The sequence below is a fragment of the Nomascus leucogenys genome, chromosome 10 (genome assembly GCF_006542625.1).
Source record: "Nomascus leucogenys isolate Asia chromosome 10, Asia_NLE_v1, whole genome shotgun sequence".
NCBI lineage: Eukaryota > Metazoa > Chordata > Mammalia > Primates > Hylobatidae > Nomascus > Nomascus leucogenys.
The window spans coordinates 66,219,460-66,247,342 of record NC_044390.1 but is presented as its reverse complement, the minus strand read 5'-3'; the positions used below and the strand labels follow the sequence as shown (position 1 = coordinate 66,247,342).

Here is a 27,883-nt window from a genome sequence, read left to right as displayed (position 1 = left end):
TGGGCTCCAGTGACCTGCCCACCTTGGCCTTCCACAGTGGTGGGATTACAGGGGTGAGCAATCATGCCTGGCTCGTTAATAATTTTCTTCATGGCATTTGGGACCCCATCTACTGCCTCTTGGTTGGAGTGGCTGCTTCTGTTATCTTGACATTTTTTTAAGCCAAACTTCTTAAATTATCAGTCCATATTTTGCTGGCATCAAATTCTCCAGCTTTAGATCCTTTACCTTCCTTTTGCTTTAAGTTGTCATAAAATAACTTCCCTTTTTCTCAAATCATATTAGAGTCTACAGGTATGCCTTCATTATAGTGATTTTGCACCTGTTTAAAAGCTGCATTTTCAATATGAGATAAAAAAGGTATTTAGCAAAAAGTACACTGTTTTTGTGCCTACTGGTGTAGCTGCAGTGACGGCTTCATGAATTTTCTCTTTTAACAGTGGTCCTTACACCAGATTAATTTATCCTGAAATGGCGGGCAACTGAATTGCACACCTCAATCTATGGTATGTATCAAGCAATTCATGTTCTTGTAATGTCATGACTTTTCTCTACTTCTTGGGAGCACTTCCAGCATCACTAGTGGCACTTCAGATGGGTCCCATGTTGTTATTCAGAGTTTATCGTATTGCACCAAACAATGAAAAATGTGCCAGAACCACAAAGATCAGTTTTTACTGTGGTCTGCAATTTACTAGAGAGATTAACAGTTCACATGGAGATGATTAACATCACAGGGCACGTTAAACAGATACTTGAGCTCACCACAATAGCAATGGGAGGTGCCTGTGAAATTATTGTAGAAGTTCAGTATGTACTACAGTTCATTAATGCAGTTACAATTGAATACTGCATCTTTACATTTTTTTACATTTATTTTGACTGCAGATGGAACCATACACAGTCTAGAGGTGTTTATGTAAGTTTGGCAAATTTTAACTTAGAATAGATTTGTGTATGTTTTATGGTACTAAATGATAAAATATACTAATATCTACATATATTTTATGCATTTCTGGCATACCCTTTTCTTAATTAGGGTACATGGTTCATCTGCGAGTTTTTTCAAATTGTTGCAAGTCTTCGAAATATTTTTCAGATGTTTACTGAAGAAAATTCTTTTATAAATGGACCCGTACAATCCAAACTCATATTGTTCTTTTTTTTTTTTTTTTTTTTGAGACAGAGTCTCGCTGTTGCCCAGGCTGGAGTGCAGTAGCGCAATCTCGGCTCACTGCAGGCTCCGCCCCCCAGGGTTCACGCCATTCTCCTGCCTCAGCCTCCCGAGTAGCTGGGACTACAGGCGCCTGCCACCTCGCCCGACTAATTTTTTGTATTTTTAGTAGAGATGGGGTTTCACTGTGTTAGCCAGGATGGTCTCGATCTCCTGACCTCGTGATCCGTCCGCCTCGGCCTCCCAAAGTGCTGGGATTACAGGCGTGAGCCACCGCGCCCGGCCAAACTCATATTGTTCTATTGTCAACTGAAGTGAGAAGCAAGGCCTAAGTTGAGTTCACAGGGAGGGTGGGCAGCTGGAGAGTTGGTTCATTGGTCCTGAGAGCATGGAACCCAGAGCTGTACTGCCATAAGCACTTTTCGTGGTGACTTCTGTGGGGTCTTTTGGGAGTGCAAGAATCATGCAACTCACCAAAGTATTATCTGGAAAATCATAGAGATCATTTAGGGGGCTACGTTTGGCTTTTTTTTTTTTTTTTTTTTTTTTTTTTTTGAAGTATTTTGGGCTGCACGTTAAGATGGTTACAGATGCATTTTGGAATATCTAAATGTCAATATGGAGAGTTTCCTTGGAAGATGTTGGGGTCTCATTGGGGCATGTGTGCATCATTGAAGACATCTGTTTTAGTAGACGGTGGTGCCAGTGTTCGGGGGTGGGGTCATTACAGGCGTGGACCACCATGCCCGGTTAATTTTTGTATTTTTAGTAGAGACGGGGTTTCACCACGGTGGCCAGGCTGGTCTCAATCTCCTGACTTCAGGTGATCCGCCCACCTCGACCTCCCAAAGTGCTGGGATTACAGGTGTGAGCCACCGCGCCTAGCCTCCCCTGTTTATTTTTTGGAGTTTTTTTTTCCACTAGACCTGGCCCATTTCAAGGTTCAGTTTGATAATGTGGCACTTAGCACAAGAGACTTCATTCCAGCTTGGTCTGGTAGTTCGGGAGGCTAGTCCAAAACAGCAGCCTTCCCATAAAAAACAACAAGATCATGTCCTTTCCCAGGACACAGATGGAGCTGGAGGCCATTATCTTTAGCAAACTAACACAGGAACAGAAAACCAAATACTGCATGTTCTCATTTACAAGTGGGAGGTAAATGATGAGAATACATGGACACATAGAGGGAAACAACACACAGTGGGATCTACCTGAGAGTGGAGAGTGGGAGGAGGGAGATGATCAGGAAAAATAACTTATGGATACTAGGCTTAATGCCTGGATGATGAAATAATGTGTACAACAAACCCCCATGACTCGTTTACCTATGTAACCAGCCTGCACATCCTGCACATGTACCCCTGAACTTAAAATATAAGTTAAAAAGAAAACAACAAAAATACTTTGGGCTTCCATAAAATTTGTTTAACTGTGTCATTCATTTTTACTTCTACAGAATTACTTTAAACAGTGTTTACTGATGGTGGTGTATTGCCCATTAAATGCATGCATACACACAGACCCTAAAGCCTCTAGTTTCCTTCCACTGTACCCTAATTAAAACAAAACATACCATTAACTGTGTTTCTGCCTGTAGTGAGTACCCCTCTTCTGTGCTTCATTTGAGAGCATAATACACTACAATCTTGTTCAGAGTCTCTGTCTTCACTTCTTGCCTCCAACTGTGTCTTGAATGCATTGGATGAAACTTTCATATCCACCATTCCACTGATAACTTTATTTTTCAGAGTCACCAGTGACCTCCCCATTTCTAAATCCAATGTATTTCATTTCCTGCTTTACTCTTTCTTTTCCTGTCAGGAGCTATTTGATTTTCTTGCCACCTGGCTGACCATTTCACACTTTCCTCTGCTGCTGTATCCTGACTGAATGTTTCCCAATGTGGGAATGACTCATGGCTTAGTCCTTGAACCTCTTCTCGTTTCTGTCCACACCCACTGTCTTTCCTCATCACCTCATCTTATGAATTTAAACACCACTGTATTAGTCCATTCTTGAATTGCTATAATGAAATACTGGAGACTGGGTAATTTATAAAGAAAATAGGTTTAATTAGCTCACAGTTCTGCAGGCTGCACAGGAAGCATAGCAGCATCTGCTTCTGGGGAGGCTGCAAGAAGATTCCAGTCATGGCAGGTGAAGGAGGAACAGGCGTCTCACATGGCGGGAGCAGGAGTAACAGAGAGAGAGGGGGTGGCGCTACACGCTTTTAAACAACCAGATCTCGTGAGAACTCACTATGATAAGAACAGCACCAAGGGGTGGTGCAAAACCATTCAACACAAACCCACCCCCATAATCCAACCACCTCCCACCAGGCCCCACCAGTAACACTGGGGATTACAATTCAGTGTGAGATTTGGGCCAGGGACACAGAGCCGATCCATATCACCTACCTACCCACCTACACGTCTCCATGTCCCCTGCAGACCTGTCCCCTGAACTCTAGAATTCCGTGTCCTTTTGTCCTCTCCTCTCTCTGCTCAGCCATCTAACAGGTATCTCCACCAAAAGTGATTGCCTGAACTCACCAAGTACATTCCCCTGCGTTCCTGCACATCTCAGATGACGGCGACCCTGTACATCCTGGCTTTAGCTTTACATGTCAGCATGTATTTGAAATAGAGAAAACATGACATTAAAAAGAAGTGCTTTAATTCATGTGATAAAGAAAAGTTATGTTTACTTAAAACGGGTGAGGAAATACATAGTTTCTTAAATTACTGTGAGCTGTGGGAGAAAAATGTTTGAATACCTCGTCTCTACCTAATCTGCTGCCCAGAACCTCTCTGACCTCATCTCCTGCCTGTGTCCTCCCTGCCTTCTCTGCTCCAGCCACACAGGCCTCTTTCCTGTTCCTTGGGCTGAGGTTACTCCTGCCTCGGGGCCTCTACCTGGGCTGTCTGGCCCCTCAGCTGCAAGTGCAAACATCCTTCCTTCTTGAGGTCTTTGTTCCGATATCACCTTCTCCATTGGGACTTCTGTGACTCACCCTCACCATTTAACACTCCAGCCACACCCTCACCTCTACCCCTGGTGCATATTATGTGTCTCTGTGTTTCTTTCTGGTCCATTGTCTTCTACTGTCTACAAACTGGTAACAATGAGGCCCCAAGGGAAGAGCAGAGCTGGGAGGATGGGGCTGTTCTAGTCTTGTCCCCTTTAAGATGTACTCAACCCTGGCTTCACATTAGCGTGCTGAGGCAGTTTTCAAATACACGTTTTGTGCCCTTTTACCACAGATTCCACTTCCAATAGGTAGGATGGACTCAACCTCCATATTGTTTAAGGTACCCAAGTTGATTCTAATTTGTATCCAGCATTGAGCGTCCAGCCTCTGTGTCTTCTGTTTCTGAGAGCTGAGCTCAGCCTGTGATCCACAGGGAGGTGAGGGGGCTGTGCTCTGTATGGGCTTTGATCAGGGATGGGTCTGTGTCCTGAAGGGAAGCATAGTCCAGCCCAGCTCCCCACTGCTGCAGGGTGTGTGGGGGCCTCTCCGGGAGCGCAACAAGTTCTGAAGAAAAGGGTGAGAAACTTACTTGGTCTTTGTGTAGGAATTTATTATCCTTGCATCACCCTGGTGCACTGGGCTGTCTCTCCACATGCTGAGGCCTTCCCTGTGGGCATGGTTGTGGTACAGAAAGGAATGTGTTGTTTCCAAGGATTAAACAACATATTTTCGACTTTCAGATTTGACTTTTAAAGAATTAATTATATTGACTGAGAGAGAAGCCCAGGAGAGGAAGAAGAAAGAAAAGGAGCCAGGGATGGCTCTTCCTCAGGTAAAGTGATAATCTTGGTGGATTGTTCTGACTCCTTCCTTTTTGAAATGCAGGGCATTGGAGTTGCAAATCTCTGAGTCTGAAGTATCCTGCCTGACACATTTGCTCGCACTCACCCATGCCTTCCTTCAGTCCCTCACTTCTGCACTTAGATTCCAGATCTCACGGTGACGCAGTGACACGAGCTTGGGAAGAGGCTCCACTGGGCATGGTCCTGGGAAGGGCTCACACCCAGACACTGTTGGAGACGGGGTGTGGGTCCTGTGGTGTCAGCATTTGGGCAGCAGAGATTGTTTAGGGGCAACATCTGAATGCACTGTCAGCTCTCAGTAGAGCAGGAGTAGAGAAGCTGTATGTGGAAGTCACATGTTAATATGCACAAATACCTCATAAATTCTTGAAAAGATGCCTTTAAAGGGAGATCTTTTCTGCCTGATTTTATATCACATTTGAAGCTATAATGAATGAGTCACTCTTTCTGACTCCACAATCTTAATGACTGGGAATGGAATGGAAAACTAGGTACAGACATCAGTGATAGAGGTTGTTTTATTCCATCATTGATTTTAAAATATGAAATCAACCTGAATGTCAGATTAATTTAGCCATTCTTAGCATATCCATCCTACAGAGAATGTGGTGTTCCTGCTGGGACTCTTATCAGCAGTTGTTTTTTGTAAAACGGTTATAATTTTGCTCAGATGTAAGAGCCAAACTTTTTTGATGTCAGAGAAGATGGAGCCAAATTCTGTCATTCCACCAATTATTATTAAATATTACATTACTTTTATTTTAAACATCACATGATGTATATATTTGTTTTGTGGTAAAAGTCCAAACAGAGATGGAATTTAGACATTAAGAAGGTGGTACAACATAAGGATGATAGGGAATAACATTTTATTATATATGAAATTTATGCTAAATGAGATTTTAGCTGTTCTTGCCACAAAAGCAAAAAAAAAAAAAGGTAACTGTGAGATATGGATATGTTAATTTGTTAAACTGTTGTGAGTTTTTTACTATCTATACCTTGCTATATTGTGTACCTTAAATATATACAATAAAATTTGTAAGCAAACAGGTGAAAAACAGGGCATCAAGAACACACTTCAGTTTTATAGTAAAAACAACTTATAACCTAAAAAAAGGACATCAAGGCGTATATATTTAAAAACTTTTAACTACAGAACATGAAATAGCTCCTAGAATGAGGTAAAAGAAAATTGAGCATAAATGAAAATTATTTTATTTTGATTTCCACAAAATAATGAAATGTCCTCACAGTCCAAGGAATTGGAAAATTGGAAATACTAAGAATTTTTATTTTTTCTAGATCCTCAAAGAGAAAAAAGAACATAGTAGTAGTTTTTTTTTTAAAGAGTGGGAAATATCATGTGTTGTTGGTGGGAGGGGACACCCTTGAACTTGGGGTAGTGGGAAATCTTCCCAGATTCAGCAAAATAGGAAATGCACCATCCTAGAAGAGGCAATCACTCTTTCAATTACCCACCCAGAGGAACCCAGGTTCCTTTTCTCTGTCACATCCTCCACCATGCCTCATGTTTCATTGAGTAGCTACTATTTTGAGTTCTGTGGCAACAGTCAGTGAGAGGTGTCAAGATGCATTTACACGTCATTATGAGATTTTAGAAAACAATTCTTCAGTGAATGTTCGCTGTATTTTGCAAGTTTTTGAAATGTACATGTTTTTATGTTAATAAATACTAATAGCTTATTTTGCACCCTCTTTGGAGGAATTTCTAAATGAAGACATATGAATCTTTTACAATTTTTCGCTTTTGCAAAGAATGTCAGTGTGGCTGCCTCTGTGCATGCTATCTTCACCACAAGTGTCTGAGGGTTACTTCACTGGCAGTTCAAAGAATGATTGCTTCTTTTAGGATGGTACCACAAAAGCAAAAATAAGTAAATGTTTGTTTTATCTTTTGGAATGCCTGGCTCATGGTGTGATTATGAAGTTTCTTTAAAATCTCATGTTTCTTGCTTACATTTTCTTTGCATGAATTTTTTTGATTGAATCTTTAATTTGAATTTTTGTATATATCTTTTTGTAGATTATATTTGATTGCTTTTAAAGTTTTGTATTATAAATGTCATAATAGGTTCATATGAAGATTGGCAAATCCCTCCATTTTCTTTCCAAAATTTTGTCGGTTCTTTTTTTATACAACAGTCACATTTTATTAAATTCCCACATATTTTGTTTGTGTTTGAATGGCCATGAATTTTTAAAGTTGCAGGTCTTGTCACCATCACATCTTCCAGTAAGAATTGAGTTTGTCATTCAGTGATCATATATTTATTATGTCTTTCAGTAAAGCTTGTTTGTTTGCTTACAGTTCAGTAATGTTAGGTATATTCACATTATTTATTGGGCTTTCAAAATACATATGTTCTTGGTGCTTGATGGTTTCCCCATGAGCCCTTTAGGCTCTCTTTATTTTTCTTAATTTTTTGTAGTTTTTGTTTTCCTCCGTGTCAAAATCACCTTTGAGTTCACCGATTCCTTCTTCTGCCTGATTAAGTTAGCTGTTGAACTCATCTAGCGAATTTTTCAACTCAGTTATTGTATTTTTAGCTCGACTTTTTTTCTTTCTTTTGTTTTCAGGCAGGGTTTCACTCTTTCCCAGGCTGGAGTGCAGTGGCACAATCTTGGATCACTGTATCATCTGCCTCTTGGGTTCAAATGAACCTCCCACTTCAGCCTCCTGAGTAGCTGGGACTACAGGCGTGCACCATCACACCTGCCTAATTTTTGTACTGTTTGTAGAGATGGAATTTTGCCATGTTGCCCTGGCTGGTCTCGGAACTGCTGGGCTTAAGCAATTCTCCCATCTTGGCCTCCCAGAGTGTTGGAATTACAGGCATGAGCCACGGTGCCCAGCCTCAGAATTTCTTTTTGATTCTTCTTTATAGCTTCTATTTCTGTTGATATTCTTCTTTGCATGCATAGTTCATACAGTTTTCCTGATTTCGTGAAATTGTCTGTGTGTGCTATCTTTTAACTCATTGAGCATTCTTGTGGCTGCTATTTCAGATTATTTGGTAATTCACATATAGTCAGCCCTCTGTATTCATGGCTCGTGCAGCCACAGATGGAGCCAACTATGAATTACAAATAGCCAGAAAAAAGTGGATGGTTTCATCTGTGTTGAACATGTACAGTCCTTTTTTTCTTGTCATTGTTTCCTAAACAATGCAGTATAACAACTACTTACGTAACATTTACATTATATCAGCTATTATAAGTAATGTAGAGATGATTTAAATCATGTGGGAAGATATAGGTAGGTTATATGCAAATACTATGCCTTTTTATATAAGGGACTTCAGTATCCATAGATTTTGGTCTCCTTAGGGAATCTTGGAACCAATCCCCTGCATATACTGAGGGTGATCCCCATTTCTTTTTAGTTCTTCAAAACCAAGATGTAAATCACCATTTCTTTAGTGTAGGTTTGTAGAGACTTAATTGGTTTCTTTGGTTTCTTTTTATGGACCATATTTTCCTATTTCTTTGTAAGTGTTATTATCTTCTTTTGGCACTTCCCTATTTGAAAAATCATCTACCTCCCCAGTTCTCGGTGGTTGCTTTGTTCAGGGAGGACACTCTGCAGTCAACTCAACTAGTTTCTGGAGACCTTCCACACCTTTTCTGGCTGGGGATTTTGTCCTCTCTGGGCCTTTGCTTGTCATCTCTTCATTGAAAATGTTTGCTAGTTTCTACCCAGAAGCTCCCCTGTTGTCTCTCTTTGATATTGCAGACTTTGGTGCTACAGTAAGCTGTAGTACTAGATATTCACTTAGCGTCTGTCTGTGTTACTGCACACACTGGTTTATGTAAATCATCCTTTTTCTCAGTGGCCCCTAACCTTTCACCTTGTTCTTGTCAGTGCTTATATTCAGGAAGAGAGAAACCAGCCCATCAGTTGGTCATCTGAAAAGTCAGGATGTTGGACAGATATTCTGCTCCTTTCCATCCCCTAGATGATCTTGGGAGTTGTGGGTTTCTTTTCTGTTACCCAATGCATGGCAGGGACTGGGTCTCTGTCAAGTGGATGCTTCAGATTTTCCTTCAGAGCTTCTATACTGTTTGCTTTATGTCAGCCTGAGGTGTAGAAACCTCGGAACTGTTTTCTGGATTTATCCCCGAGGCAATTAGTCCATGAATTGTTGTTAAAATCATTTCACTGTGGTGACTGGAGAGTTTGGGGATTCTTGTTCCTTTATCTTGCTGACATCACTCAGTATAGTTTTATAATTTGTTTACATAATTCTGAAAATGTTTTGTACTTAAGTGCCATGGTATATATGCTAATGAAAATTTAGCAGTGTGTATGTGTTGTTTTTAAATTAGTGTTACTAAAGTAGGAAGATTATTTCAGTGTATTATTAGCTTGTATACTTAAACATTCTTTTTCTGGGTTGCAATCATGTTATCTCTTTTTTTTTTTTTTCCTGAGATGGAGTTTCGCTCTTGTTGCTCAGGCTGGAGTGCAATGGTGTGATCTTGGCTAACCACAACCTCTGCCTCCCAGGTTCAAGCAATTCTCCTGCCTCAGCCTCCCTAGTAGCTGGGATTACAGGCATGTGCCACCACACTTAGCTAATTTTGTATTTTTAGTAGAGACGGGGTTTCTCCATGTTGGTCAGGCTGGTCTTGAACTCCCGACCTCAGGTGATCCTCCCGCCTCGGCCTCCCAAAGTGCTGGAATTACAGGCATGAGCCACTGCGCCCGGCCACAATCATGTTATCTCTTAATTTTAGTAGATCTAACTCTTTGGCTCTACCTCCTCCTTGCCTTTTTCCCTCCCACCTTTTCTCTTTGCTGCTACTCAGACATCCAGTGCAGTGGTGAATAACAGGAGGCCTGGCCAACCCCCTTTTCTCTTACTTAATTTAGAGGAAATGAATTGAATGTTTCACTTGTTTGGTGAAATATTTTTCCAAATGAATCCAATGTTTCACTTGTTGGGTGAAATATTTTTCCTTAATAACAGTTTGTGGTTTTTGTTTTTTTTTTTTTTTTTTTTACAGATTACCTTTTTGACATGATTTTTAAATTTTCTAATAATTTATGCAAGCATATACTGCTGCAATACATATTGTTTCTATCTTAATCTGTTAAATTTTAATGTATTACACTAATAAACCACCTAATCCTGAATCACTGTTTTATTTATTGGTGGAATAAACTAATAAACTCCATTTGGCTTTTGTTAATGCATAAGTAGCTAAATTTAATTGGATAAAATTGCACTTAGATATTTAAATATAGGCATTTAATAGTAATTGTAATAAAAGTTTATATACTTTTAAAATTTTGTACCATTTTCTCCAGCCTAGTATTGAATTAGTACAAAATAAATAAGTAAATGAAGTACTAAGTACAAAGTAAATAAAATACAATTTATACATTTTCATTGTCCCAAGCATACTAAAACATACATGCCTAAGAATAATGATTTAAAAAGTCATCCAAAAAATATGTCATTGAGATAGCTTCTTATTTCAGTTAATTTAAATGTTTGTTTGCATTGGTTTTTATTTACAACATCATCGTTTCATAAGTCAGCCTATTATCTTTTCACAATTGAAATTATTTACTTGGTTTTATTTTAATTTTTTTCTTTTCTCTACATAAGATACAGGCTTGGGAACATCATTGAAAATTATATCTTAAATGTTTCTATGGCCTTAGAATGTTTTTTCTTTAAAAACTTTTTTTTGTTTGTTTGTTTGAGATGGAGTCTTGCTCTGTTGCACAGGCTGGAGTGCAGTGGTGCAATCTCGGCTCACTGCAAGCTCCTCCCCCCAGGTTCATGCCATTCTCCTGCCTCAGCCTCCCAAGTAGCTGGGACTGCAGGTGCCTGCCACCATGCCTGGCTAATTTTTTGTATTTTTAGTAGAGATGGGGTTTCACCGTGTTAGCCAGGATGGTCTTGATCTCCTGACCTTGTGATCTGCCCACCTTGGCCTCCCAAAGTGCTGGGATTATAAAAACTTTTTTACATATTTCTTCTTCTCAGTGATTTGCTTAATTTTTAAATTTTTTTCTATATTATCATGTGAATGGATTAGTTGTATGAATAGTAATGTATTACGTGCGTGCATGTATGTGCTTATATGATGATCTTTTTTTTTTTTTTTTAGATGGGTTCTTACTCTGTCACCAGGCTGGAGTGCAGTGGCATGATCTCAGCCTACTGCAACCTCCACCTCCCAGGTTCAAGCAGTTCTGTCTCAGCCTCCCCAGTAGCTGGGACTACAGGTGCACACCACCAGGCCCAGCTAATTTTTGTATTTTTAGTAGAGATGGGGTTTCACCATGTTGGCCAGGATGGTCCTGATCTCTTGACCTCATGATCCACCCACCTTAGCCTCCCAAGGTGCTAAGATACAGATGTGAGCCACTGTGCCCAGCCTATATAATGATCTTTTATGTGGTTCCAAGTTAATCTTGAACTTGCTTCAAGTTTTCTCAGGCAACCCTCTGTCAGTGTACTTTTTGTGCTATGCAGTGTACTTTTTGTGCTATGGTTTGAATGATGGTATTCTCTCCAATATTCATGTAGAAAATCCCTGTTGCAATAGGATTAAAAGTTGTTCTTTGGGCAGTGATTAAGTGTCTAGGGCTCTGCACTTATGAATGGAATTAGGACTGTTTCTAATTATAAGAGACCTCCATGTTGAAGGGAGTGCTCCCTTAGTTTTCTGCCTTCCATAACGTGAGGACACAGTATTCATTTCTGCCCCCAGAGGACTTAGCAACAAGGAATGAGACCCTCCTACAAGGAATGAGGCCCTCACCAGACAACCAACTTACTGGCAACTTCATCTTGGTCATCCTTGTTTGACAACTATGAGAGATAAATTTGTTGTTTATACATTAGCATCTAAAGCATTTTGTTATAGCAGCACAAACTAAGATAGAAATTAGTACCAGAAGTAGGGTGTTGCTATAATAAATAACTAAAAATGTAGATGCAGCTTTGGAAATGAGTAATCCATAGATACTGGCACACTTATGAATTGAATTCTGAAAAAAAGCCTGTTTTGCCATGAGCAGAGAATTAAAGGCAATTCTGGTGAGGGCTCAAAAGAGGAGCACTGTAGAGAAATCCTGTCTTAGAGATGATCTGAGTGGTCGTGATCAGAATGTTGGTAGGAATATGGACAGTAAAGGCAATTCTTATGAGGTGTCATGGAAATGAGGAATATTTACTGGAAACTGGAGCAAAGGCCATCTTTGTAACAAAGTAGCAGCAAGGAATTTGGCTGGATTATGTCCATATCCTTGTACTTTGTGGAAAGCAGAATTTAAGAGCGATGAACTAAGATGTTTGGCAGAAAAAAATCTCAAAGCAAATTGTTCAAGTTGTGGCATGGCTTCTCTGAACTGTTTATAGTAAAATGCAAGAAGAGACACATGAGTTAAAGATGTAATTACTAATCAAAGGAGAAGCCCAATGTGAAGATTTGGAAAATTCTCAACCTGGTCATATACAGAATTAAAAGCGTTTAGGAGAGAAAACCAAGGGAGGTGTAGCCAAGCAATCTTTCATAGGATTAGTATGGATCAAAGTAAGCCAGGTCCTGATTATCAAGACAATGGGAGAATGACCCCAAAGGCACTTTAAAGATCTTTGAGACTGCTATGCCCATTATAGGTCCAGAGTGCCAGGTCCTTGAGAGCAGAGTAGTTTCAAGTGAGGGACCTAGGGTCCCCTTTGGACCTTGGAACCCTGATACCTCAGGTCTGTGATCTCTGTATTTCAGAGCAGTGCTCCTTGGCTACCCCAGCTGTGGTTCAGGTAGGCCCAAGTGCCACTCCAGCCACCACCACAGAGGACACACACAAATTGTAAATGTTGGCGGCATCCACACAGTGCTAACTGCAAGTGTGCAGAGGGCATGAGTTGTGGACCCATGGCAGTGTCCACCTAGATTTCAAGGAATGCCTCAGAGATCCCTGGAGCCCAGGCATAGAAATACCATAGGTGTGAGGCTGCCACAGAAAGTCCCCACTAGGGCCATGCTCATTCGAGCCATGGAATTGACACCACCTCAGAGGGTCCCCATCAGAGCCATGTGAAGCAAAGCCGTGGAGGAAGAGCCAACTCAGAGTCCCTATTAGGATAAGGTCAAGTAGAGCCTCTGGGAGCAGGGTCACCCCTGAGACCCCAGGACTGTAGAGTCACCAGTATGTAGCTCTGGAGAGCTACAGGCACTCGACCACCATGTGTAAGAACTTCCATGTGGGGTGATCCCAACAAAACTATTGGGGACCCCACATCTTCTCTAGAATGTCTAGAAGGTGGGACATGGAGTCAAAGAAGATTATTGTCAAGCCTTAGTATTTAATGTGTGTGCCCTGTTGAGTTTCAGACTTACATGGGAACAGCTACCTCTTCTTTCCTGTTTCTCCCTTTTGGAACTGAAATATCTAACCTGTGTCTGCCCCACCATTATATTTTGGAAGCACATAACTCATTTGATTTCACAGGTTCACAGCTGGAGAGGAGTTTGCCTCCAGATGAAACACACCTTTGAGTCTCACCCATATCTGATATAGATTATAGTTAGATGCAGCTCTCGGCTATAGACTTTTGAATTGGTACTAGAAAAAGTTAAGGCTTTGGGAGACATTGGGATAGAATGTATTTTGTATGTGAGAAGTACATGAATTTTGAGGGGCAGGGATAGAATGCTATGGTCTGAGTGTTTTTCTCTCCTCCACAGTTTATGTTCACTTAATCCCTAATGCCCAATCTCCAAGAATTATGAGGTGTGGCCTTTAGGAGGAGATTGGGTCATGAGGGGTCTGCCTTTATTAATGGGATATGGTGTTCTTTTCTTTGTTTTGTTTTTTTTTCTTTTTTTTCTTAGAAAGAAAGAGAAAGAAAAGGAGAAAGAGGAAGGAAGGGAGGGAGGAAGGAAGGAAGGAAAGAAAGAAGGGAGGGAGGGAAGGTTATGGTGTTCTTTTCAATGAGATATCAACAGGCTTATTCTAGGGAGTTCACTGCTTTTTGCCCCTCTGTCCCTTCTGCCATGTGGGGACACAGTGTTCCTCACCTCCAGAGGATGCAGCAACAAGACATCATCTTCGAAGCAGGGATTAGCCCTCAGCAGACATCAGTCCTGCTGACACCTTGATCTTGGATTTCCCAGCCAGCAGAATCATGAGAAATACATTTCTGTTGTTCATAAATTAGTTAGTCTCTCTTATTTTGTTATAGCCACACAGAAAGTCTAGGACATACTCTGTTATATAACTGTTGGATTCTGTTGATTCAACTCTAATTTTTAGACATCCGGGTTCAGGTGCTTGCTCTGCTGTTTGCAGGTTGTTGACCTAGGCGAGTTTCTTAGCCTGTCTGTGACACAGTTGTCTTTTAGTAAGATGGGAAGAAATATTTCTGTCATAGGTTATTATGTCATCATTTGAGTTAGAACATGTAAAGCCTTTGGAGTAATGCCCAGTATATGGGGAGTGTTCCAAAACTTTAGTCCTTGCTGTTGCTTTTGTCATCACAGTTTTTAGTTTCTGACCTTTCTTTAAAGCCACTAAGAACATTGTCATCTCTGAAGACACCACTTGTATTCTAGCTCATCTGGACACCTCACTTGGTGTAACAAATATAATATCTAAAACTTTCATAGGGATAACCATGTGTTTATTTCTTATTTTGTCCACAGAAGTGAGAAATGTGCACCGATTTAGATAAAATCCTAATCTCCTATTGAATTTTATAAAACCCAAAATTAGGGACACATAATTATCTCACAGATGCTTTTAATGGAAATGTCAAAACACACACTTCAATCAAATTGATGTGACAGTTCTCTCCTCATTTTATGTAAAGATAAGAGCTCACCCATTGCTCATATTGAAATGTGTTTTTCATTTCAGGGATCTTTGACATTCAGGGATGTGGCCGTAGAATTCTCTCAGGAGGAGTGGAAATCCCTGGACCCTGTGCAGAAAGCTTTGTACAGGGACGTGATGTTGGAGAACTACAGGAACCTCGGCTTCCTGGGTGAGGATAATTTTCCTCCAGAATTTGGGATCTTCCCTTGTGCATTTTTGTACTTTCCTTACTGTGTTTCTTGTGAGGCCCTACATTATTTGACAGAGACTGAAGCCTTGTTGATTCACAAATAAAAAGCTTCATAATGCTGCATCTGGCCTTTAACTGTCCTGCTTCTATGGATATTCTGTTTCCTTCTTTGTACATTAGTGGTGGTTCCAGAGCTGAGGTACATATAAAACCTTATGGCGGAGTTAATATATCCATTTCCCTGTTCCTGTTTTCTATCCTTGTGCTTTTTTTTTTTTTTGGACACAGTCTCAGTCTGTCACCTGGGCTGGAGTGCAGTGGTATGATCTCATGACCTTAGCCTTCCAAGTAGCTGGGACTGTGGGTGTGCAACACCATGCCCAGGTAGAGACAGGGTTTCACTCTGTTGCCCAGGCTGATCTTGAACTCCTGTGCTCAAGCCATCTCCCCGTCTTGGCCTCCCAAAGTGCTGAGATTACAGGCTTGAGCCAGTACGCTTGGCCTATCCCTGTGTTTTTGATTCAGTATTTCTTGGGAGAGAGCTAGATATCTTCATCTTATAGTGTTCACTAAGCATTCAGAAGGAGGCAATCAATGGATGAGTTTGTGAAATGTTTTGTAGATTCAACTGCAGTGTTTTCTCTTCTACCTAGACATTAGGCTGGGTTCTGGAAAAACCATGGGACATCTTCTTTCTTTTTTTATAAGCAGGACTCTGTCTTCCTGACCTGAATATTATCTCCATGTTGGAGCAAGGGAAAGAGCCCTGGACTGTGGTGAGCCAAGTGAAAATAGCAAAGAACCCAAACTGTGGGGAATGCATGAAAGGCATGATCACAGGTAAGAGCTCAGATGGGCACAATGGAAGCGGTACCATGAAATTTTGTGTGTAAAACTCTGCAAGTGGGAGAGTTCTGTGGGGAAACAAATTTGATTTTCTTTGAGCTCCGAAAGTTTTCCTCTTTCCTGCTTACCACTTTGCTCTCCAGACACGTATAAGTTTACCCTTTCACTCTCCAGGGGTTGCTGCAGCTCAAACAGAGCAAAGGACAAGACTGTTATGATGGACCACAGTGTCATCTGTATTCTGTGAATTCTGATGCTTTGACTCTGTGGCATGGGAAGGGCCTTTTCAAAGAAGTCTCTTTCCCATGTGGTGTCTCCTCCTGTTCTTGATTCCATCTGATCCTCAGTTCTCTGATCCATATAGATTGGAGCTGAGGGCTCCATAGTCCTGATGCCTGGAGCTTTTCTGGTTCCACCCCATTTCCTATACTTGAAAGTGCTGGTCAGGAGATGGGGAAACATTGGTTGCCCTTCCTTTGAAGCTGGGGTCCTAGAACTGGACTATCTTCAGCCCTGTCTGCCTGTTCAGGTCCCTCAGCCACTTTCTTAGTTCTTCTTTGGACACTCTTAGGTTTGTGACGGGAATGAGTTGGGTCTCCTGAGATTGTTACATAGAAGAATTGTAAAGACAGTTGACACAAAGGTCCTCTCTTTATTCTTAGTCCTACACAGGGAGCGTATCTCTGTCTTCACACTCTTAGTTTGGGATCTGTGGACAGAGCACTGTCTCATTTCAAGATCCCTCACAATCCAACTCCTGTGTTTTTCTCTGTCTTGTTTATGCCTTGGCTCTTTCTGATCTTGCATTCTCTTTTATGTTTGTGTGATTTTTTGCCTCTGAGACTTGCTTTGGATAAAAACATTTCTAGTGTCTGACATATTATGCTTTTTTCCTGGGGTTATGAATATCTTGTGGACTATCTTATGGAGTGAGTTTACTGGGTAAGAGAAAATTTTTGAAGGAGAGCACTTTGAGTAAGGAGTTTTAACATCATCCTGCTACATACAGATGCAACTATTAAAGCCAGAGTAGAATGATCAGCATTTATCATGAATATTCAGAGAGCATCACAAGAGCCTGGTTTCTGAGAAATGTCACAAAAGTATCTCTCAAGGGTACTGTGGCAATGTTGATCTCATATACTAATGGTCTTTTTTGAGCTAGCAGTGAATGGTGTAGGAATTTCTCCCACGCTGGGCACGGTGGCTCACTCCTGTAATCCCAGCACTTTGGGAGGCTGAGGCGGGTGGATCACATGAGGTTAGGAGTTCTAGACCAGCCTGGCCAACTTGGTGAAACCCCATCTCCACTAAAAATACAAAAATTAGCCGGGCGTGGTGGCAGGCGCCTGTAATCCCAGCTACTTGGGGGGCCGAGGCAGGAGACTCCCTGAAACCTGGGAGGCGGAGGTTGTAGTGAGCGGAGATTGCGCCATTGCACTCTAGGCTGGCAGACAAGACCGAGACTTTGTCTCAAAAAAAAAAAAAAGAATTTCTCCCAGGAAGAACATTGTCCAGGCCCACAGCTTCATCTCTGCAGGGCTGTTGCCTGAACCACTGCTCGTGCCACACTTTTCTTCCCCAGTATTTTTGTTTACAGTGAGTACAACTTTGATCTTGAGGAAGCTAATGAAGTGGAATGAGGCTTATCTTTTTTAAGTCCACAAAATTCGTTTTAAGCAGCCGTTGCTTTCATCTGATACATTTTCATGTATTATAAATGAACTTTGTTTTTATTTATTTAATCAGTTCCATATTTTTGAGGATACTCAGTTTTCTTTGTTTTATGTTTCTATGTGTGGTAGTGTTGTGTTGGGGAATGCATATTTGTTTTATGTGTTTTACAAGATTTCTTTCTTTAGTACAGATGGTATAGCTCAGCAGCAGTTTCCCTAAAACTTACACAAACTCCATAGTGTTGTATTGACGGTTTCAGTTATTCCTTTTACTTCTGTTTCACCTGACTGAATTCCTACTATGAAAGTATATATTTGTCAGTTAAATTGATTACAGTTTTTAAGCTGGAAAATTTTAATATCTTGAACATAATTTTTTAAGTTACTATCTTAATTGTGAAAATACCATTTAATAGATTGATCATTCTTTGTTATATAACATACATTGCTTTTCTGTAGTAAGTTTCAGTTTCCTAAATATGGCTTGCTGGGTTTTGTTCAAATTGCACTGTTTTTTTCTTTCCTGGAACAAATGCTATATTATAATAACTATTCTCATATCTACATTCATGTCCATCATGTTATACTGAATCATTATTTAAAAATCTAACTTTATTTTACACTTAGACCATTTCTTACACTTCAGGGACTTCTCTACTATTTATACAACCTATATTTTTTTTCATGATCATCAAGCAATGAAGAATAAATTCTCTTAAAAAACTTGTATTGGGCCAGGAGCAATGGCTCGTGCCTGTAATCCCAGCACTTTGGGAGGCCGAGGCAGGCGGATCATTTTGAGGTCTGAGGTTAGGAGTTCGAGACCAGCCTGACCGACATGGTGAATCCCTGTTTCTACTAAAAATACAAAAAAATTAGCCCGGTGTGGTGGTGTATGCATGTAATCTCAGCTACTTGGGAGGCTGAGACAAGAGAATTGCTTGGACCCAGTAGGCAGAGGTTGCATTGAGCTGAGATCGCACTGCTGTACTTCAGCCTGGGCGACAGAGCAAGACCCTGTCTCTAAAAAAAAAAAAAAAAGAAAAGAAAAAAGAAACCTGTATTTTGTCCAGAAAAGTTTTTCCTAGATTTTCTTCTAGAATTTTTGTAGCTTGAAGTCTTAATGTAAGTCTTTATTCATCTTGAATTAATTTTTGTATATGATGAGAGATAGGAGTCCAGTTTCAGTCTTCTATATACGGTTAGCCAGTTTTTCTAGCACCCTTTATTGAATAGAATGTCTTTTCCCAGTTGTTTTTGTTGACTATCAAGGATCAGTTGGTTGTAGGTGTGTGGCTGTATTTCTGGGTTTCCTATTCTGTTCCATTGGATATCTTCTATTTTAATGTTAGCATTTATATCTGCAGATTTTTTATCTTAGCACTGTTTTTTCTGCATTCACAAGTTTTGGTATGTTCTGTTTTCATTTTCCTTTGTTTTGAGAGTTTTAAAATTTCCCTTGTGATTTCTAATTTGACATATTGGCTGTTTAAGAGTATGGTTTTGTTTGTTTGTTTTTGTTTTTTGAGGCGGAGTTACGCTCTTGTCGTCCAGGCTGGAGTGCAGTGGTGCAATCTCGGCTCACTGCAACCTCCACTTCCTGGGTTCAAGTGATTCTCTTGCCTCAGCCTCCCGAGTAGCTGGGATTACAGGCATCTGCCACCACGCCTGGCTGAGGGTTTCACTATGTTGGCCAGGCTGGTCTCGAACTCCTGACCTCAGGTGATCCACCTGCCTCAGCCACCCAAATTGCTGGGATTACAGGCGTGAGCCACCACACTGGCCTAAGAGTATGTTGTTTCCACATATTTGTTGGTAATCTAATTTTCTTCTGCTGTTGATCTCTAGTTTTATTTTATTACGATGGGATAAGTTATGCTTTACAATTTTAGTCTTTAAAAAGTTTAAAAAATTTTTTCTTTTCCAATATTTCTTTTGAAAAATGTTTCATGTGCAGTTCTGAAAAATTTGTATTGCACTGTTTTTGGGTGATGTGTTATGCATGTGTAGGTTAAGTTCAATATGATATATAGTTTAGGTTCTCTAGTTCCTTGTTTTTCTTCTGTCTGATTGTCCTATTTATAAGTAAAAATAGGCCATTTGTAGGCCAGGCGCGGTGGCTCAGGCTTGTAATCCCAGCACTTTGGGAGGCCGAGGCGGGCGGATCACGAGGTCAGGAGATCGAGACCATGGTGAAACCCCATCTCTACTAAAAATACAAAAAATAGCCGGGCGTGGTGGCGGGCGCCTGTAGTCCCAGCTACTCAGAGAGGCTGAGGCAGGAGAATGGCGTGAACCCGCGAGGCGGAGCTTGCAGTGAGCCGAGATTGCGCCACTGCACTCCAGCCTGGGCGACAGAGCGAGACTCCATCTCAAAAAAAAAAAAAAAAAAATAGGCCATCGAAGTCTCTTATTAGTCTCTTATTATTACTGTGGAACTACTCCCTTTAGTTATGTTAATTTTGCTTCACATATTGAGGATCTCTATATAGGCACCTATCGTTATATCCTCCTAGTGAATTAACGTTTTAATCATTATATAATGCCCTTCTTTGTCTCTTGTACCAGTTTTGACATAAAGTCTATTTTGGCTGACATCAGTTTAGCCACCTCTGATGTCTTTCGGTTAACATTTATAGGGGATATCTTTTTTCATCCCTTCAGTTCAGCCTATGTGTGTCCTTTGAATTGAAATGAGTATTTTCTGGATAGTGTGTAGCTGAAGCCAGTTTTAAAAATTTATTCAGCCAGTCTCTGTCTTTTGACTGTGGAGTATAAACACTTACATTTAATGTAATTACTGATAGAAAAGGACTTATATTGCCATTTTGTTAAGTGTTTTCTATATCTCTTTTAGATTTTTTTGTTCTGTTTCTCTTACTGCCTTCGTTTTTATATAGTTGATTTTTTTTTTCCTGAAATAGTTTTATTTCCATTGTGTGTGTCTTCTATACATTCTTTGTGGTTACCGTTGCAATTACAGAAAACACTTTAGATTTATAACATCCTATTTTAAACTAATAACAGCTTAACTTCAATTACATACAAAAATGACTTTTTTACAGATCCGCTTCCATGTCGTGTTTTCGATATCCCAGGATACTTTCATCGTATATACTGTGTCTCCATTAACATATATTTAAACCTTGACAAGAGTCTCCTGCTTTCTTTGTTTTCTCAAATCTTCGCCTGTTGTGCTAGGGGTCCTCATTCTGCACCCCATGTCTCCTTAACATTCTTGTACTATCAATAAAATTTTATGGTGTCTTTATGTGTGTGTACAAAATGAATTCATCCATCTCCTCTTCATGGTTGTTTTCAGGTTTTTTCTTAAGGATTGAATTGTAAGAACAGTCTTTCACATTTCTCTTGATGTGTAGGGTTGTTGAGCATATACCTGGAAATAGAACTCATGGGACATTCAGTATGATAAATTTCATAGCAAATATTATAGAGACATTAATCTTTTTTCTTCCCATATTGTCACACCACCTCCTTTTTAATTGTCTTCCCTTGTTGTCCTGCACCCATAGTATAATTCTCATGTTTAAGTACTAGTCAGTACAATGCTGCCTCTACATTAGTTTCTCTTTTCTTCCAAAGCCAGGATTTTAGCTGTTTCTTGTGCAATTATATTCCCACAGCTCTGCAAGCACAAACCCTGCTGCCCCATGCTCATTACTCCTTGCTCTCCCCTCTTGCCCTTTGTCCTCCTGGGCCTTTCCTAACATATTACTTTGGTGCAGATGGACTACCCAGTTACTGACTAGCGTATTAATTTTATACTCCCATTATTGCAGAACTCCCTCACCTCCCATGCTACTCTCACTCTGTAAGGGGTGACCCCTACTCATTCACTTGACCACTGTCTGATAACACTGCCTAAATCAATATGTGCAGGGGATGATGACTCAGATACTGTTCATTATTCATGACGGATGGCTGAATAATGCTTTTGGCAGTACAGCATTGCAGGGAGCCAAGTCCCGTGGGATGTGACCAACTCAGCATTCCACTGGAGGCTGTATGATCAAACAACAAACTGTTTATCGAATGCAGGATGTGGGCAAACTCATGACTGCTCCTGCTAATAGAAGGTTTGCTGGAGGCAATCACTTCCTGGTGCCAGGGTTATCTACTGCCATATCTAGAGCCTGTTGTTTGAGGAATGCAATCTTGCAAGCCTACTCTGGACTGCACAGCTGACCCCTTCTTCCACCCTCCTTCTGTCTCTTGCCTAATAAATACAGAGGGCTGTGTAAAGCTCAGGGCCCTTGTCCACTAGAGGCAAGGTGCCCCTGACCCCTTCTTCCAAATATACCCTTGTCTTTTATTCCCACATTCGCCCCCTTTGTTCAGTCCTCCTAGGTCCATGTGGGTTACATAGTGGCACCCTGAACAGCGACAGAATCAGTGCTCTACACAAAATGGCTCTTGAAGTATTTCTACACTCTTGACATCTGGGTTGACCTGTTACCTGCACTGCTTGTTTGGGAAGATGTTTTTAAAAACATGTTTGATCTTGCAAACCCAGGTTCTTGTACCTTACTTTCTTTGTATATTGGGTATAGATACATAAATCCTGTGGGCATATTTAGTGTGCTTGTTTGTTAAATAGTGATAATTTACCTAAAGACTTTTTAAACAAGTTACTGCTGTTAGCTAGCTTAGAATATTGCATGTTTTATAGTACAGAATCACAAATTTGTTTAATGACGTGTATCAACATTGTTTCATGTTTATAATAAGATAGTATATTGGCTTTACCTTAGTCAGCATGACTAGCTATATCAGATACCATAGATAGGGTGGTTTAAACAGCAGAAATTGACTTTTCACAGATCTGGGTGGTGCGAAGTTCAACATGTCAGAGCCAGCCACTTTGGTTCTTGGTGTGGACTTTTTTCTGGTGTGCCATGGCTGACTCTTTCTGTGTTCTCATGTGGCAGAGAGATTGCCATGCAAAAAGCAGAAGCTTTTTCATGTTTCTGCTAATTGCATTCCTGAAGTTCTATGCACCATCCTGACCTAATTGACTCCCAAAGACCACTCTTCCAAATACTATCACATTGAGGATGGGGCCTTAACATAGGAATTTTGGCAGACATAAGTCTTTATATCAGAACAGTCTACATTGTATCTGTAAGTTTTCATTTTGCAGTTTGTTCCAAATGGTGTTCTCTTTTATCTCAGTTCATACATTTTCCAAGTACAATCTCTGTATCATATATATTTTGTAGCCAATGAACTGGATAATAAAGACAGTGAATAGGACTGGGCACGGTGGCTCACGCCTGTAATCCCAGCACTTTGGGAGGCAGAGGTGGGCAGATTGTTTGAGCTTAGGAGTTCCAGACCAGCCTGGGCAACATGGCAAAACCTCATCTCTACCAAAACTACAAAAAAATTAACCGGGCATGATGGCACACATCTGTGGTCCCAGCTCTCAGGAGGCTGAGGTGGGAGGATCGCTTGAGCCTGTGAGTTGGAAGTTGCAGTGAGGTGGGATCATGCTACTGCACTCCAGCCTGGGTGACAGAGTGAGACTCCATCTCAACCAAAAGCAAAAAAAGACAATGAATACATAGGGACTTGCTCTATTGTTTGCTACATAGTTGTAGGCATGAAATCATAACTGGGATTTCTGATTTCCTTTCCCAAGTTTTATTCTTTTTTTGAGGCAGTCTCTCTCTGTCGCCCAGGCTGAAGTGCAGTGTCGTGATCTTGGCTGACTGCAGCCTCCCCCTCACAGGTTTATGTGATTCTCGTGCTTCAGCCTCCTGAGTAGTTGGGATTATAGGCATGCACCATCATGCTTGGCTAATTTTTTATATTTTTAGTAGAGATGAGGTTTCACCATGTTGGCCTGGCTAGTCTCAAACTCTTGGCCTCAAATGATCTGCCCACCCTGGCCTCTCAAAATACTGGGATTATAGGTCTGAGCCACCATACCTGTCCCCATTTTTTTTTTTTTTTGAGACGGGGTCTTGCTCTGTCGCCCAGGCTGGAGTGCAGTGGCGAAATCTCGGCTCACTGTAACCTCTGCCTCCTGGGTTCCAGTGTAGCTGGGATTGCAGGCATGTGCCACCACACTGGCTGATTTTTTTTTTTTTTACTTTTAGTACAGACGGGATTTCACCATGTTGGCCAAGCTAGTCTCGAACTCCTGACCTCGTGATCCACCCACCTCGGCCTCCCAAAGTGCTGGGATTACAGGCTTGAGCCACTGCACCTGGCTGACCTGTCCCCAATTTTTATTCTTTATTATGTTATATATTTACCTTTCTCTCATCCAAGTACTAACCAGTTCTGACACTGCTTAGTTTCTGAGATCAGATGCATTCACGTTGGTATGGCCATAGACATATTTACCTTTATCTTTAAAAGCCAGTGATCTCAACATTTTCTAGTTATCATATACTGCCTCTAGAATATAAGTTCTTGCTTATTATTGATGGAGAATTATTTAGAATTTCATACTATAGATTTGTATTTTGTGGTTGTTCATTATTTACCTGCTGGTTTTATCACAGGCTATTAGAATGTTTTATTTATTAATTTATATTATGATTATTTATTAGTTAATATTTACCATTACAGTATATCTTGCTGTTGCTTGCCATTCATTTGTATGAAATATATATATATAACTATTTTTCTCTCCTATTATGAGGGAGCCATATGTTTACTGCCAATTGGTGTGTCATTTGGGGTCAGCGGTTGCAAAATACTTGTTTTGGTGCTCACATATGTTTGCATAACATGAGTCTTTTGGTCGAAGGATGTTTGAAACTAGGCTTTCCTAAAATTGATTTGAATTACATGTAATCACTCTTTCTTTACTATAGAATTCTATTCATTTTGCATTTCTACAAATAGAAGATCATGGTAGAAAAGTTTCACAACTTGCTAGTATAAACATTATGTTTAGTGTAGTGTGTTTTCAGCATAAAATAATATTTACCAATAATAGTTATTTTAAAACCCCATGTTCATTATATTTTGCAGGTATCTCTCCTAAATGTGTGATCAAAGAATTACCACCAATACAGAACAGTAACACAGGAGAAAAATTCCAAACAGTGATGTTGGAAGGACATGAAAGCTATGACATTGAAAATTTTTACTTCAGGGAAATCCGGAAAAATCTACAGGAGCTTAACTTTCAATGGAAAGATGGAGAAATAAATTATAAAGAAGGGCCGATGACCCATAAAAACAATCTTACTGGTAAAAGAGTTCGACATAGTCAAGGGGACGTAGAAAACAAGCATATGGAAAATCAGCTTATATTAAGCTTTCAGTCCGGTCTGGGTGAATTGCAGAAATTTCAAACTGCAGAGAAAATTTATGGATGTAATCAAATCAAGAAGACAGTTAATAATGGTTTTTTAGCTTCACCACTTCAAAGAATTTTTCCTGGTATCCAAACCAACATTTCTAGGAAATATGGGAATGATTTTTTGCAACTTTCGTTACCTACACAAGACGAGAAAACACACATTAGGGAAAAACCTTACATAGGTAATGAGTGTGGCAAAGCCTTTAGAGTGTCTTCGAGTCTTCTTAATCATCAAATGATACATACTACAGAGAAACCTTACAGATGCAATGAGTCTGGCAAAGCCTTTCATCGGGGCTCACTACTAACAGTACATCAGATAGTCCATACAAGAGGGAAACCATATCAATGTGATGTATGTGGCAAGATCTTCAGACAAAATTCAGATCTTGTAAATCACCGGAGAAGTCACACTGGAGACAAACCCTACATATGTAATGAATGTGGCAAGTCCTTTAGTAAAACTTCCCACCTTGCAGTTCATCAGAGAATTCATACTGGAGAGAAACCTTACAAATGTAATCGATGTGGGAAGTGCTTTAGTCAAAGTTCCTCTCTTGCAACTCATCAGACAGTTCATACTGGAGACAAACCCTACAAATGTAATGAATGTGGCAAAACCTTTAAACGGAACTCAAGCCTCACTGCACATCATATAATCCATGCAGGAAAGAAACCATATACATGTGATGTATGTGGCAAGGTCTTTTATCAAAATTCACAACTTGTAAGGCACCAGATAATTCATACTGGAGAGACACCTTACAAGTGTAATGAATGTGGCAAGGTCTTCTTTCAACGTTCACGTCTTGCAGGGCATCGGAGAATTCATACTGGAGAGAAACCCTACAAATGTAATGAATGTGGCAAGGTCTTCAGTCAACATTCACATCTTGCAGTGCATCAGAGAGTTCATACTGGAGAGAAACCTTACAAATGTAATGAATGTGGCAAAGCCTTTAATTGGGGCTCATTACTAACTGTACATCAGAGAATTCATACCGGAGAGAAACCTTACAAATGTAATGTGTGTGGCAAGGTCTTTAATTATGGTGGATATCTTTCAGTTCATATGAGATGTCATACTGGAGAGAAACCTCTCCATTGTAATAAATGTGGCATGGTCTTCACTTACTATTCATGCCTAGCACGTCATCAAAGAATGCATACTGGAGAGAAACCTTACAAATGTAATGTGTGTGGCAAGGTCTTCATTGACAGTGGAAACCTTTCAATTCATAGGCGAAGTCATACTGGAGAGAAACCTTTCCAGTGTAACGAATGTGGCAAGGTCTTCAGTTACTACTCATGCCTAGCACGTCATCGGAAAATTCATACCGGAGAGAAACCTTACAAATGTAATGATTGTGGCAAAGCCTATACTCAGCGTTCAAGCCTCACTAAACATCTGGTAATTCATACTGGAGAGAACCCTTACCACTGTAATGAGTTTGGTGAGGCTTTTATCCAAAGTTCAAAACTTGCAAGATATCACAGAAATCCTACTGGGGAGAAACCACACAAATGTAGTGAATGTGGTAGAACTTTTAGTCATAAAACAAGTCTGGTGTACCATCAGAGAAGGCATACCGGAGAGATGCCATACAAATGTATTGAATGTGGGAAAGTCTTTAACTCCACTACAACCCTTGCAAGGCATCGGAGAATTCATACTGGAGAGAAACCTTACAAATGTAATGAATGTGGCAAGGTCTTCCGTTATCGCTCAGGTCTCGCACGTCATTGGAGTATTCATACTGGAGAGAAACCTTACAAGTGTAATGAGTGTGGCAAAGCCTTTAGAGTACGTTCAATTCTGCTTAATCATCAGATGATGCATACTGGAGAGAAACCTCATAAATGTAATGAATGTGGTAAAGCTTTTATCGAAAGGTCAAACTTGGTTTACCATCAGAGAAACCATACTGGAGAGAAGCCATACAAATGTATGGAATGTGGCAAGGCGTTTGGGCGGCGGTCTTGCCTCACTAAACACCAACGAATTCATTCTAGTGAAAAACCTTATAAATGTAATGAGTGTGGCAAATCTTACATTAGTCGCTCAGGCCTCACTAAACATCAGATAAAACATACTGGAGAGAACCTTACAACTAAACTCAATGTGGAAAGGCCGTTAGACGTTGTCCTAACTTCTGGGATCCCCAAATAATTTATACTTACTGCTATGGCTTGTATATTTGTCCTTTCCCTTTGAAGTCTCATGTGGAATTGTAATCTCCAGTATTGGAGGTTGGGGCCTAGTGGGAGGTGATTGGATGATGGGGGTGGATTTCTCAAGAAAGGTTTAGTACCATCCCCTTGTTGCTGTCCTTGTGATAGTTCTCATGAGGTCTGGCTCATGCCTGTAATCTCAGCACTTTGGGAGGCTGAGGTGGGTGGATCACTTGAGGTCAGGAGTTCAAGAGCAGCCTGACGAACATGGTGAAACCCTGTTTCTGCCAAAAATACAAAAAATTAGCTGGGCTTCGTGGGGGGTACTGGTAGTACCAGCTACTCGAGAGGCTGAGTCAGGAGAATTGCTTGAACCCTGGAGGCGGAGGTTGCAGTGAGCCAAGATTGCGCCACTGCACTCTAGCCTGGGTGACAGAGTGAGACTCCGTCACACACACACACGCACGCACGAAGGTGAATGGCACCTCCCTCTTGTTTGTTCTCCTTCTGGCCATGTGACATGCCCACTCCCCCTTCACCTCCCACCATCATTTTAACCTTCCTGAGGTTTCCCGAGAGGGTGAACAGATGCCAGCGCCATTTCCTATAAAGCCTACAAAATTGTGAGTCAATTAAACCTCTTTATACATTACCTAGCCTCAGGTATTTATTTCTAGCAATGCAATTATGGCCTAATATATTTACACATGAAGTGAATACAGCTAAGTTTTAAGCAAGTGTTCATTAGGCATAAGAATATACATCCTGGAGAGAAATCACAGAA

At 40.5% G+C, this 27,883-nt stretch overlaps 1 protein-coding gene across 2 annotated transcripts; it reads left to right on the top strand.

Moving 5' to 3' along the window:
• On the top strand, positions 1-27,751 carry ZNF841 (zinc finger protein 841). Of its 2 annotated transcripts, none has more exons than XM_003269870.4 (5): positions 1-506; positions 4,886-4,977; positions 14,916-15,042; positions 15,775-15,903; positions 24,594-27,751. In XM_003269870.4, exons 2-5 carry the CDS (start codon positions 4,963-4,965, stop codon positions 27,095-27,097), a joined length of 2,775 nt encoding a protein of 924 aa, XP_003269918.1. In that variant the 5' UTR covers positions 1-506; positions 4,886-4,962; the 3' UTR covers positions 27,098-27,751. The 2 variants fall into 2 exon arrangements, with proteins under 2 accessions (XP_003269918.1, XP_030677062.1); XM_030821202.1 differs by having other exon boundaries at positions 15,772-15,903.
• Positions 27,752-27,883: the final 132 nt, after the last annotated feature.